Source organism: Talpa occidentalis, unplaced genomic scaffold (assembly GCF_014898055.3).
Source record: "Talpa occidentalis isolate TD23 unplaced genomic scaffold, MPIMG_talOcc4v2.1, whole genome shotgun sequence".
Taxonomy (NCBI): Eukaryota; Metazoa; Chordata; class Mammalia; order Eulipotyphla; family Talpidae; genus Talpa; species Talpa occidentalis.
This window is the reverse complement of record NW_026555331.1, coordinates 60976305-60989662: the sequence shown is the minus strand read 5'-3', so window position 1 is coordinate 60989662 and position 13358 is coordinate 60976305. Positions and strand designations below refer to the sequence as shown.

Genomic DNA, 13358 nt, shown 5'->3' with positions numbered 1-13358 from the left:
GTGCCAAATATGGGCAACTGCCTGGTGGAGCTATGAGGGCCCCGTTTCTCAACATGTAGAAAATCATGGAACAGAAAGGAAGAAGAAAAGGCAAACAAAAAAAATTAAAAATGATGAAAAAATAAACGAAATAGACAAACCTCTAGCCAGCCTCACAAAGAAAAAACAGGAGAAAACACATATAAATAGGATTATAAATGAAAGAGGAGCAATCACAACAAACTCAGTAGATATCAAAAGAATAATGAGAGATTACTATGAACACTTAAATGCAAACAAATTCAACAACCTAGAAGAAATAGCCAAATTCGTAGAACAATATAATCATCCAAAGCTGGACAAAGAAGAAATAGAACACCTAAGCAGACCAATTACAAGCAGCAAAATTGAGGCAGTAATCAAAGCACTCCCCAAAAACAAAAGCCCAGGTCCAGATGGCTTCACAAGTGAATTCTACCAAACATTCAGCTGTGAATTAGTACCTATCCTACATAAACTCTTTCAAAAAATTGAAAAAGAAGGAATACCACCAAATATGTTCTACAAAGCCAACATTAGCCAAAAAAGAAAATTACAAACCAATCTCCCTAAAGAACACTGATGCAAAAATCCTCAACAAAATCCTTGCCAACAGAATCCAACAATGCATCAAGGGATAGCACACCATGATCAAGTGGGATTCATCCCAGACACAAGGATGGTTCAACATACGAAAATCGATCAGTGTAATCCAACACATCAACAAAATCATATGGTTATATCAGTAGATGCTGAAAAAGCATTCGACACAGTCTAACATCCATTTATGATGAAGGCCCTTGAAATTCTCAGGATAGAAGGAACATACCTTAACATGATAAAAGCCATATACGACAAACCCATTGCCAACATTATTCTCAATGGCGAATAGTTGAAGGCCTTTCCTTTAATATCAGGAACAAGACAAAGATGTCCTCTCCCACCACTGCTTTTCAATATAATACTGGAGGTCCTAGCCAAGGCAATAAGACAAGAGAAATAAATACAAGAAACCCAGATAGGGAAAGAAGAAGTAAAACTATCACTATTTGCAGATGATATGATAATATACATAAAGAACCCTAAAAACTCCACAGAAAAATGACTCAAAATAACAGCCAGTTCAGTAAAATAGCAGGATACAAAATCAACACACAAAAATCAGTAGCCTTACTATACATATTCAATCAATCTGAAGAAGAAGCAATCAAGAAAACCATCCCTTTTATAATTGAAACCAAAAAAATCAAATGCTTGGGAATAAACCTAACAAAAGAGGTGAAAGACCTATACAAAGAAAATTATAAAACACTGTTAAAAGAAATTGAAGAAGACACAAAGAAATGGAAAGTCATCCCTTGCTCATGGATTGGAAGAATTAACATTATTAAAATGGCCATCCTCCCAAAAGCAATATACAGATTCAACACTATTCCAATAAAAATCTCAATGACATTCTTCAAAGAAATAGAACAAATATTGATGAAATTCATATGGAACCACAAAAAACCATGAATAGCCAAAAGCCCTACTGATGAAAACAAAGGAGAAAGGAGGTATCACACATCCAAACTTTGAGCTATACTACAAAGCCATACTAATTAAAACAGTTTGGAATTGGAACAAAAACAGATACACAGAAAATGGAACCAAACAGAGAGCCCAGAAATAAAACCACACTTATATGGACAACTGATCTTTGACAAAGGAGCAAAGATATGCAATGGAACATGGACAGTTTGTTCAATAAATGGTGCTGGGAAAACTGGACCACCACATGCAAAAAAATGAAACTAGACCACTACCTTTTACTGTGCACAAAAATAAACTCAAAATGGATAAAAGAACTGGACATAAGACCTGAAACCATAAATTATATAGAAGAAAATACAGGTAAAACACTACAAGACATACATCACAATAACATCTTTAAAGACTCATCGCCCAAAGCAAAGAAAGTCAAGGAAAAGATAAACACCTGGGATTACATCAAACTGAAAAGCTTCTGCACAGCAAAAGAGACATTTACCAAAACAGAGAGACACCCCACTAAATTGGAAAAAAATCTTTGCACTCCAGTCAACTGATACAGGACTGATCACAAAGATATACAAAGTACTCACATGACTCAAAAAAAAAAAAAACAAAATAAACAATACAGTCAAGAAATGGGCAGAAGAACTTAAAAGACATTTCTCCAAAGAGGAAACTCAAATAGCCAACAGGCATATGAAAAAGTGTTCAACATCCCTTATAATCAGGGAAATGCAAATTAAAACCACATTGAGATACCACCTTACACCAGTAAGAACGTCACATATCAGAAAAACAAGCAACAACAAATGTTGGCAAGGATGTAGTGAAAAAGGAACTCTCCTACATTGCTGGTGGGAGTGCAAACTGGTTCAACCACATGGAAAGCTGTGTGGAGGTTCCTCAGTCCTAAAAATGGAGCTACCACACAACCCAGCAATTCCACTACTAGGGATCTACCCAAAGGACACAAAAACATTGATTCAAAAGAACACTTGTACCCCTATGTTTATTGCAGCACTATTTACAATAGGTAAAACCTGGAAACAACCCAAATGCCCAAAAAATAGATGACTGGATCAAGAAGAATTGGCATATATACACAGTGGAATATTATTCAGCAATCAAAAAGATAAACTCATGCCATTTGCAGCAACATGGTTGGAACTAGAAGGAATTATGCTCAGTGAAATAAGCCAGAAGGAAAAAGAAAAATATCGGATGGTTTCACTTATAGCAGGAATATAGGGGAACCCAATAAGACATCAGTGTTAAAAAAAATAATAACAGTACATAACACAACAAAGCAAAAATAGACAATTATAAATCAGAGATATACTGTCAGGGAGGAGGAGGAAGAGGGATCAAAGGGAGGGATGGAGGAACACAGGGGACTGAGGTGATGGTGCACGGGTGCATTGGTGAAGGAAACTCTATGGGGACTACATCTGAGGAGGTAGGGGGGAAGCAAATATTGTTTAAAAATGAACAATGATGTAAAAAATAAAATATAAAATAATATAAAAAATAAAATTTAATTTAAAAAAATAAATGAAAACAAAAGAGAAAATTAAAAATGGCTTTCAGAGTTATACTATATATGCACACAGTGAAAAACAATAAATATATTTACATTCCTTTGTTTCACTGATGTGCCCTGAAGTTGAAAGAGAAAGGGGGGGGGGATCTAATTTGAGAAAATAATTAAGAAACAGAAATAGTTAGGTAAAGGGGAAAATAAGTAAGGGGAAAATACAAGAAAAGAGGGGGGTAAAAATATAAGGAAAAGGAAAGTAAAACTTAATGACCAATCCATTTCTCTGTGTGTGCATGCTGTGTGTGCATATGTATTTATACATATACCACTATATCTATACATATGCCACTACATCAAAGACCACATTTTATCAATTCTGAATCATGTTCACATTTGGGAACTGGAAAATCAGAATGTTTCTTACAATTTCTCCTGTCAGATTTGATAAAATTTGGGAGTTTTATTCTGTTCTTGAAATCTCATCCAAATGTAACAATCCAGGGCCTCCCCTGCTGGCGCAGCAGTTAAGCGCTGGGCCACAAAGCTGCCTGCAGCCTCTGCAGTGCCGGTTCAATCCGTGGCCACTGGCGAGGGTCCCACATGGCGTGACAGACCTCTCCTGCCACGCCCGCTGCTCCCCTCAGCAGTGTATTTTGTCAGTCTGCCTGTTCTGTTCCTTGCACTGGTTCTGGTGAATTTTCTCACCCTCCCACGTTTCTGACTGTACCCAGTGCTTGTATAAATAAATAAACAAATCTTAAAAAAAAAAAAGTAACAATCCAGCTGAAAAAAAAATTAATTTTCACTTCCTAATGCTTATACCATTTTAAAGTAATAATAATGGATCACAACAAATAAAAGAAAATTACATTCACTCAAATCTATTGGTCATATTTTCTACTAATATATGGTATACTAACCAGGAATAATATGAAAAATTCAACTAAGCAGATGCTTCCAGGTACATATTCTAGAGTTTACAATACTCGGAAGTTGTAAATGGTTCACAAAAGGTTTAACCCTCAATACTACACTTCAGTAGAAGACTACTACTCCTTGAATCCAGATGCTGTGCATTTCATAGGAAAGGCATCACGATTTAGAGTTTTTCGTTATTGATACTAGCACAGATGCTATTATCCCATGGAAGATGATGTGCTTCAAGCTACTAATTGTTCCCATAATACCCAGCAGCTTAATTATACACATTAAGCCTACGGTATAGGAAGAAACATTTTTTTCTTCAATATAAAGTTTGACAATTCTCAATATAATCAGCTATGTAGAGACTGCAGCAATTCCTTTTGTTACTTTAGTCATCAGACTTCCTCTCTCTCCTTGTATCCTCACTTCCCCTTTCTCTTCCTCTTTAACTGCTGGTCTAGATGGTAAAATCTCATCTTTTCCCTTTACTTCCCCTCACTTTTACTGCCCTCTGTGGACCTTCTCTGTTTTTCCTCTGCTTTCTCTGAAACTACATGACATGCCTGTGGGTGCGTGTGTGCGTGTGTGTGTGTGTGTGTGTGTGCATTAACTTCTCTGCCCTCTGAACAGATGCTATAATGGAGTTATGTGCTATTAGCATCTTAATCTTTTTCCTTCAGCTAATTGGAAAGTCATCTATTTTCAACAGCAGCTGAGATTATAACTTTAAGTACAGATTCCTTCGGTTTGGGATTCCCTTTTGGAAACTACAGCTATTTCTCAATAATCAAAGAATATGACTTAGTGAGTTAGGGTTAGACTTTGTCAAGGGTTCATTCATAGGGACTCTACAAAGTCAAGTCCTCTTTGAAACCAGTCAGACTTAGAGATACAATGATTTGCCTCTGGATGTTAGCCTCACACTGGTGAACACTAGAGCTCATGTTCACAGAGCATCAGCAAACAGTCACAATATAGTTCAACATTAACATTCCCAATGCTTTGCTAGCAAGAGAATCCTTAGAATTCTAAGTGGAATTCAGCATTTTCTTTTGTGTGGCTTAGCAAGGTTAATCCTGACTTTTAATAAATAAATATTGTGGTTATTGAGAAAATTTTTATTCTTCAATGAAAGGTTTGTTCTATATTTAGGAAATTACCCTTAAAGTAATGATAAATGACTGTGACCACAGACCCTAAGCTGCTTCTACTTTATTGCTAAGCCCGAGATCTTTCCTTGTGATTAAATCCAATAACCACTTTGCAGCCCTTTATTTAATGTCTGTGCAGAATCTAAAATTCTTCCTCTCTCTATTCCTCCATCTTAAGTCTCACACTTCCAGTGAGTTCCAGATATCACATTTATCTCTGACTTTTCCCACTTTTTAATTCATTCCTAAAGGACAACCCCTTACCTGTTGCCACTCCCCAAATTCTATACACCCCTTCTTTTCTCTCCCTGAAGGATGTCCTCTTCTGCACTTCAACCATCAGCTACATCCTTTCTTGGATGTATCAAACGCATCTCAAACTCTCAGCATTTACAACCATAAAGTCATAACATTTTCCATAAAACATGTTCTTTCTTTTTAATTCTCTGCTATGGAAAACAGCAATATCTTACACTCACCAGTCTACCCATTTAGTCCAAACCTGTATCTTTACCATCAGATTCAAATTTCTAATTTCTCCCCTCTCCTTCACTACACTAACTCCCAATATTTTTCAGGAATGACTCTTTGGGTCACCCCTGCCCCTCCAGCCTGGGTGGGTGTCTTCCCTACGTGTCTCTGGGGCACTTTTCTTGTCTTAACATACATGAACAATAGTCTGTGTCCCCAACTCTATGGTGAACTTTTTGAGGGTAAAGCCTGTCTTTTAATCCTCTGTATCCTCTCTGCCCAGTTGGCACTTGAGAATAGTTTCTTGTCAGAACAAATAAAGCAATTCAGATTTGCTACATTAAAAATATGAAGGCCCAAAGGTAATATGATCAAAGTTTATGAAACAATGAAAGGATAGAGAAGCTAAATAGGCAACATTTAAAATTAATCCTTAGAAAAAGGAGAGGAAACTGTTAAATGTTGAAATAGGAATTTAAAGATTTATAGACAAACAAAAGAAGGCTTTACTGGGTAGTTAGTAAACTTGAACTTCTTGTAAAACAATAAGGGGTATAGTAAAAGTTTTCAAATGGATACTTGGTTTATTTAAAGTTTTTTCCAAACCTTTTGAGGTTGATTATGAAGAGAAAATACTACCTTCTAGAATACATTCCTTAGAAGGACCCCTGGAGAACAGGAGATATTTACAGTACCTTTCTTGTAATAATATCAAAATCATTGTTTAAACACATCAGAGTGATGTCCCCTCATGTTCCAACAGCTAACATTCCAGCGACAATTCACCTTAGTGCCTCCATACACCAAGTATTAGCATTTAGAGCACTGATGCAGAGAACAAGGTATGAGGGAGGTGACCAAAAGTCTAGAAATTTCCAAAGCATTTTCTCTAGACCCCTCACCTCTCTCCATACAGAATATTCTTGTGCAAGCCAAGGAACAACTATTACAAAGTCCACATATGACTTACAGAAATAACCTGTGTTCTTATTTTACATTCAAGATCTTTTTCCTCTGCGTGCCTGGAAAAACCCACATAAAGGGATAACTAGACTAATCAAAAGCCAACTATTTCAGTGACTTCAACTTACTCTATGAAAGCCAACTCCTAAAATACAGATGATAAATCCAGATCATAACTGGATTTTGTTCATCCTTTCTTGACCTTTTAATTGTTTTCACTGCTTCATGACATTTAACTTTCATCTGAAGATGTGGCTGATCTAAAGGAAGTTACATAAACATAAAACAGACACTTGCCTTTTTTAGAAACAATATTTAACCTTTAATTCAGAACCTCATGCAGAAATATTTAAAGTACTGTACTCACCTGTAGCTGGGATATGGTTAAAGGATATCGGAATAATATCCAGGTAACGCCTTCACTGCAAGGTGGAATGGTAAGAGAGCCTTCATACACCCAATAATCCCGCAGCAAAGGATCTGTGCAATCACGTGGACATGGCACAGAAAGACAAGTTAATTAAGAATAAGTTTGAAGATTCCAGCAATTATTTTCACAATTACAATGTTTCCAAATAATGACATCACACTGATGTCATTTTCATCTAGAGTCTCACATATGTATTCTTAAACTAACATCATGGAGAAAATAATCAATGGAAAACATGATGAGTCTTCTATTTGTAGTGATTTCTATCAATGCATCACCATAAAAATGCAAATCAAGATAGTTAATAAGGAGAAGTGCACACCAGATTTTGGCTTTTTTTTTTTAAGTTTAATGGAGGATTCACCTGACTTATTCTTACCTAATATTTATTTACTTCTTAAACATGTGTGTTACTAAGCATTTTACTGATTTAGACCTCATTGAGTCCTATTATTAGCCCTATTTTTCAGATGGAGAAACTGATCACAGAGGGTTATGTAATTTGCCTAAGGTCACTCAGCTAATAATTGGCAGAACCAGGATTCAAATCCAAGCAGTCTATCTTCAATACCTCTTTTTTCAAGCATTCTGTTCTAGCTACCTCCTTGTTCTTGTCTAGAAAATATTATATTTTCTAGATATATATATTTTCTAATATATGATATATTTTCTAATATATCATATTATGCTTAGAGAGAATTAATCACTCTAATGAAACCTTTTAGATATTGAGGAATTCATGATTAAATATGACTGCAAAATGTTTAATATATGACAAAAACTGTTTACTATAAAGCAATTAAATGTAAAAAGTAAAAGATACACTGTATCGACCTATTCGATTTTGCTTGAAACACCAAAAAGTGGCACATAATTTAGAGAAGAGAAAGGTAAAGATCAAAATTTTGAATAAAACAAACTTTCTGAGTATTGTATTCTGAGTATTATATGTACAATAATTCTAACTTTTTTCAAGCATTCCAAAATAACTAGAATAATATTTATATAACATTTAAATAGTATCATTGCAAAGATGTTACCTTATAAAATTAAAATTTATATTTCCCTGGAGATGAATAAGAATTTCACTGATCAATGTTGAAGTATATGAAGGCTATGTTACTATGCAAATGCTTTACAAAAAGGCAGCAATTTTTATGAATGATAACCCTAAGAAAACCCTTCAAGAAGTATATAAAACTGGTACCTAAAGCAGAGAATGGTACAGAAATTTAATTAACTAATAATATATAGTGTTTTATATTATATATAATTATATTATATATTATATAAAACTACACATATATAAAACAATTCAGTTATACGCACAGTTAAAACTCATTTTATGCAATTCTCAGATGAACTCTTACCTGGTAATAAAGTGTTAGGATTAAAGCAAGGTATTGTTTTGGACTTCCCCTGAAAAAGAAAAGAATTCACCTCATCTTTACATATAAGCCAAAATTGTATAAATGAATTAAAAACATATTAGTGCTAAAAATTCAGTATGAAGTCTTTTTTGAATGACATCATGAACCCTCATAGATCTGTATCTTCTGTATTTTCATTGTAACAAAAGTGGTTGGTTCCAAGATTCTCCTGCTCTGAATCTATGGCTTACTATTTTGCTATTACAGTTCAATTTTTCCCATAGTTGCTGGTATGAAATGTAACAGTTGCCTGTCTACCATCTTTCAGTCCCATGGCAACTACTTTTCTGACTCCTACTTTTCCTTTTCAGTTAACAAATCCACATAACCAGAGAATTGGACCCTTGTGTAAAATCCCCAAACCCTTGAAATGACTTCCTCCTGCTGTTTTGAGCTCAGCTCCTAACCTACTTGCATTATAACCTGCTTCCCAATTTCTTGTTTTATACCACGTAGATTTGGTAACTCAGCTGTAGGATCTATTCTAGATGCTCTTCTCCAGAGAAAGAGATCTGACACTCAAAAGAAGACATTCAATGTCAATTAGCATTAATCAAACTAGATTTTGATTTCAAGGAAAATATTTGTACGCTTACTCAGTGAATCACCTTTATGATCACTATTTTAATAGTGCAGTTCCAGTTGCTCAAGTTCTAGACCTATCATGACAGATGGATATCTCTTGTAAGGTTCTATTAATGCAGATACAACAGGCAGCATTATGCATAATCTCTCCTCCTTACTTCTAAAGACTATTTGACATACCTGAAATTTGACTATGCACTGAGGCTACTACAGAAGCAAGGGAGGGGGAGAGGCAAGAGCAAGGAGGGGAGGGACCACAATGGATCATGGTGGTGAGCTACAGCAGTCCTGTTGGTAGCTGCAGCGTGATAACAAAACCTGACAGAGGAGATCCTATACTTCTAATACACAAATAAGGATGTCAGACAATGTTATAGCAAAACTAAAATAAATTTTAAAAAATTAATCCAGCCCTATGCCCCTTCTACCAACTTCTTTGACTAGATTGTGCTTTCTCTTGGTTGTTGATTCATTCTGAGCCTACTCAGGAGATCTTCAGCAGAGATTCTTGCCTGGTTCAAGAAGGCCTGGCTTGTGTGCATATAGGTTTAATTGGACTTCATTCCCAAAATAAATATTCTTTAAAATATTTGTTTTGAAGAATGGTTTTTGTAATTTTTATTTGTTTCATTTTGACACCTTTCTTATAAATAATAGGTGTAAAGTTCAACTCAGCAGTCCTGAGTTGTTCAAATCCAGCACATCCACAAGAAAGACCTGTCTTTAAGATTGACCTTGGTTAGTTCCTGGGTGATAGCCTCTGAGTCCCAGGAACAGACTACAAGATAAGAGTGTTTTTGTATGTCTGAGGCCTTGGGCCATGCTATACCAGTTTGACCAGAGGAGTTCATCTTGACAATGTGATTTATGACAAAAGCCTGGTTTTGCTAGGACTTTGGGGCTGTGGGAGAAGAGACAGAGTCAGAAGGAACAAGAGAGGGGTTGAAGCAGAAATCAGATTAGCTAAGATCAGTCACAAACACTACCTCCTTATATAAATGCTGCCTAATAAAATCTCTGGACACCAAGGCTCACATGAACTTCCCTAGTTGGTAACACTTTGTAGATGCTATGAAACATCATTGCTGAGAAAATTAGGTTCCTCCCCACATGACACGGCCCTGAGGAGACATCCAGAAGCTTGTGCTTGTTCTGTTGTAGGAACATTATGTCCTAAATGAATGCTACCACTGATGTTTTATGGACTCCACCCCACCTACATGCCAGAGAGATCCCAGGCGCTGAGGATTACACTTCTAAATGCCATTGGACTTCTTGAAGGGACGGGGGAGGAGGGAAGTTGCTGGGTACTAAGGGTGGAATTAAGCAGCCGTGTTTGGTATAAAACCGAACACATGTGGGTTTTCCTTCTCTTGTTTTTTCCTGCTTTCAGCTTGTACCGGGAATGTCAGTTCGGATAATGTTACCAGTACCACATATTGGACAATTAATCTCTCTCTCTATTTTCCCTCTTCTCATTCCCCCTTGCACATATACCTTTTATTAACTTTTATCTGCATGGCTGCTTTTAAGTCTAATCCTGATTTCTTAAGCATGCAGGTGAGGACTTCCAATTTGGAATACCTTTTTTTATTTCTGGGGTTGCCTATTAATACTTTGAGCTAATCATTGAGCCGTAGGGTTGTTTAAGACTTCTTACATAGCCAGTACTTTCATTTTCTTTTAAATGATAACTTACCTTATACTGTATATCCTGGAGAATTTCAGTCACAGCCTTTAGGCCCACATGTTCTTTTCCTATCTGAAATATATAAATCACATATAAAAAATTCTAAATACCTAGGGTTTTTTTAAAAAAAGAGAGATTTATTTTTATTTTATTTATGCATACAAGAACTGAGGTATAGGCCTGTGGTGTGGGGGGTGAGAGGATTCACCAGAGACAGAGTGGGGAGCAGAACAGGCGGATCTACTGAAATACACTGCTGAAGGGTACAGCGGGCGAGACAGGAAGGTTTGCTGCAGCATGTGGGTTAGCTCTCTGGCTTGGGATAGAACTCAGGTCACAATGGCTGGTGATAGCTTGCTAGTGCTGAGACTTTAACCCCTGTGCCACCAGGGAAGCCCAAATCCTTAGGTTTTACTAACAGTAACTAACAGATGTGAGGCTCCAGTCTATCTGATTGTCCTTGAATAATTAAATAACCTTTTATTAGTTATTATTAAAAAGTCAATATCAACTAAAGTCAATTTACAAGAGATGATAGTACAATAAAGTATTAGATATCTTCTCAGACATTTCTATGAATTCATTCTAAATTCATCTCACTGTGTATAGGTATCAGCCACTATAGAGATATCAAATGATATAGTAATACTGCAGTAAAAGTATTTCAAGGATATTGTTAATTTAAATTATTTAGTATTTGCCCTAATTTTACATTCTTTTTTACATTTGAAATTTACATTCAATTTTACATTTGAAATTCCTGGATCATTGTTATAAAGACACTATTTATGTTAAAACTTTATTAACGCAGAAAAGTGAGTATGTGCTTTCATATCTAGTAGCCAAAGTCAGAATATTTCTTGATTATGACTGTACATAATTCTAACTTTTTGTTCTTAAAAATATGCTGTTTAGAGCAATAAGACAAGAGAAAGACATACAAGGAATCCAAATAAGGAAGGAAGAAGTTAGACTATCACTATTTGGAGATAATATGATAATATACATAGAGAACACCAAAAACTCCACAGAAAAACTAATTAAACTAATCAATCCATTTAGTAAAGTGGCAGGATACAAAAGCAACATGCAAAAATCAGTAGCCTTCCTGTACACAAACAATAAATCTGAAGAAGAAGAAATCAAAAAAAAAATCCCTTTTATTATTGAAACCAAAAAAAAAATCAAATACTTGGGAAAAACCAAACAAAAAAGGTAAAGGACCTATACAAAGAAAACTATAAAACACTGTTAAAAGAAATAGAAGAGGACACAAAGAAATGGAAAGACATCCCCTGCTCATGGATTGGAAGAAGTAACATTATCAAAATGGCCATCCTACCAAAAGCAATTTACAGATTAAATGCTATTCCAATAAAAATTTCAATGACATTTTTCAAAGAAATAGAACAATTATTGATGAAATTCATGTGGAATCACCAAAAACCCCGAATAGCCAAAGCTCTCATGAAAAAAAAAAAGAAGGGAATGGAGGCATCACACTCCCAGACTTCAAACTTTACCTCAAAGCCATAATCATCAAAACTGCATGGTATTGGAACAAAAAGAGACACATGGACCAATGAAATCAAATAGAAAATCCAGAACTAAACCCACAGATTTATGGTCAACTAATCTTTGACAAAGGAGCAAAGGATATGCACTGGAGCAAAGAAAGTTTGTTCAATAAATGGTGCTGGGAAAACTGGGACGCTACATGCAAAAGAATGAAGCTTGACCACTACCTCACACCATGCACAAAAACCAACTCAAAATGGATTAAAGAACTAGACATAAGACCTGAAACCATAAAATACATAGAAGGAAATATAGGTGAAACACTACATGACATGCACCTCAAAGACATCTTTACAAACACATCACCCAAAGCAGTGATAGTGAAAGCAAAGATAAACAGCTGGGACTACATCAAATTAAAGAGCTTCTGCACAGCAAAAGACACAATAACCAAAACAAAGAGAAACCCCACTGACTGGGAGAAAAATTTTGCACCCAACACTATGATAAAGGACTGAGCACAAAAATCTACAAAGAGCTGATGAGACAAAACAAAAACAAAGAAAATAATCCAGTCAAAAAATGGGCAGAAGAGCTAAAAGGAAACTTCTCTGAAGAGGAAATGCAAATGGCCAACAGGCATAGGAAAAAATGTTCAACATCATTTGTAATCAAGAAATGCAAATCAAAACTACAATGAGATACCATCTTACACCAGTGACAATGGCACATATTAAAAAAACTAACAACAACAAATGTAGGTGAGGTTGTGGAGAAAAAGGAACTCTTCTGCACTGCTGGTGGGAGTGAAAACTGGTCCAACCACTACGGAGAGCTGTGTGGAGATTCCTCAGCCTACTAAAGATAGATCTTCCATATGATCCAGCAATTGCACTCCTAGGTATTTACCCAAACATCACAGAAACATTAATTTCAAAGGGTACCTGCACACCTATGTTTATAGCAGCACTATTTACAATAGCTAAGCTATGGAAACAACCCAAATGCCCAAAAATATATGACTAGATCAAGAAGATGTGATACATATACACAATGGAATATTACTCAGCAATCAAAAAAGATAAACACATGCAGTTTGCAGCAACAT

At 35.7% G+C, this 13358-nt stretch overlaps 1 protein-coding gene across 2 annotated transcripts in view; it reads right to left on the bottom strand.

Moving 5' to 3' along the window:
• The window catches only part of CA8 (carbonic anhydrase 8), a 99401-nt gene that overhangs the window by 24771 nt on the left and 61272 nt on the right, over positions 1–13358 (bottom strand). For both annotated transcript variants that reach the window (XM_037506322.2, XM_037506327.2), the window contains 3 exons: positions 10742–10804; positions 8398–8446; positions 6965–7077 (listed from right to left, as the gene is read on the bottom strand). In XM_037506322.2, coding sequence (XP_037362219.1) covers positions 6965–7077; positions 8398–8446; positions 10742–10804 — 225 coding nt within the window. The remainder of the gene's footprint in view (positions 1–6964; positions 7078–8397; positions 8447–10741; positions 10805–13358) is intronic.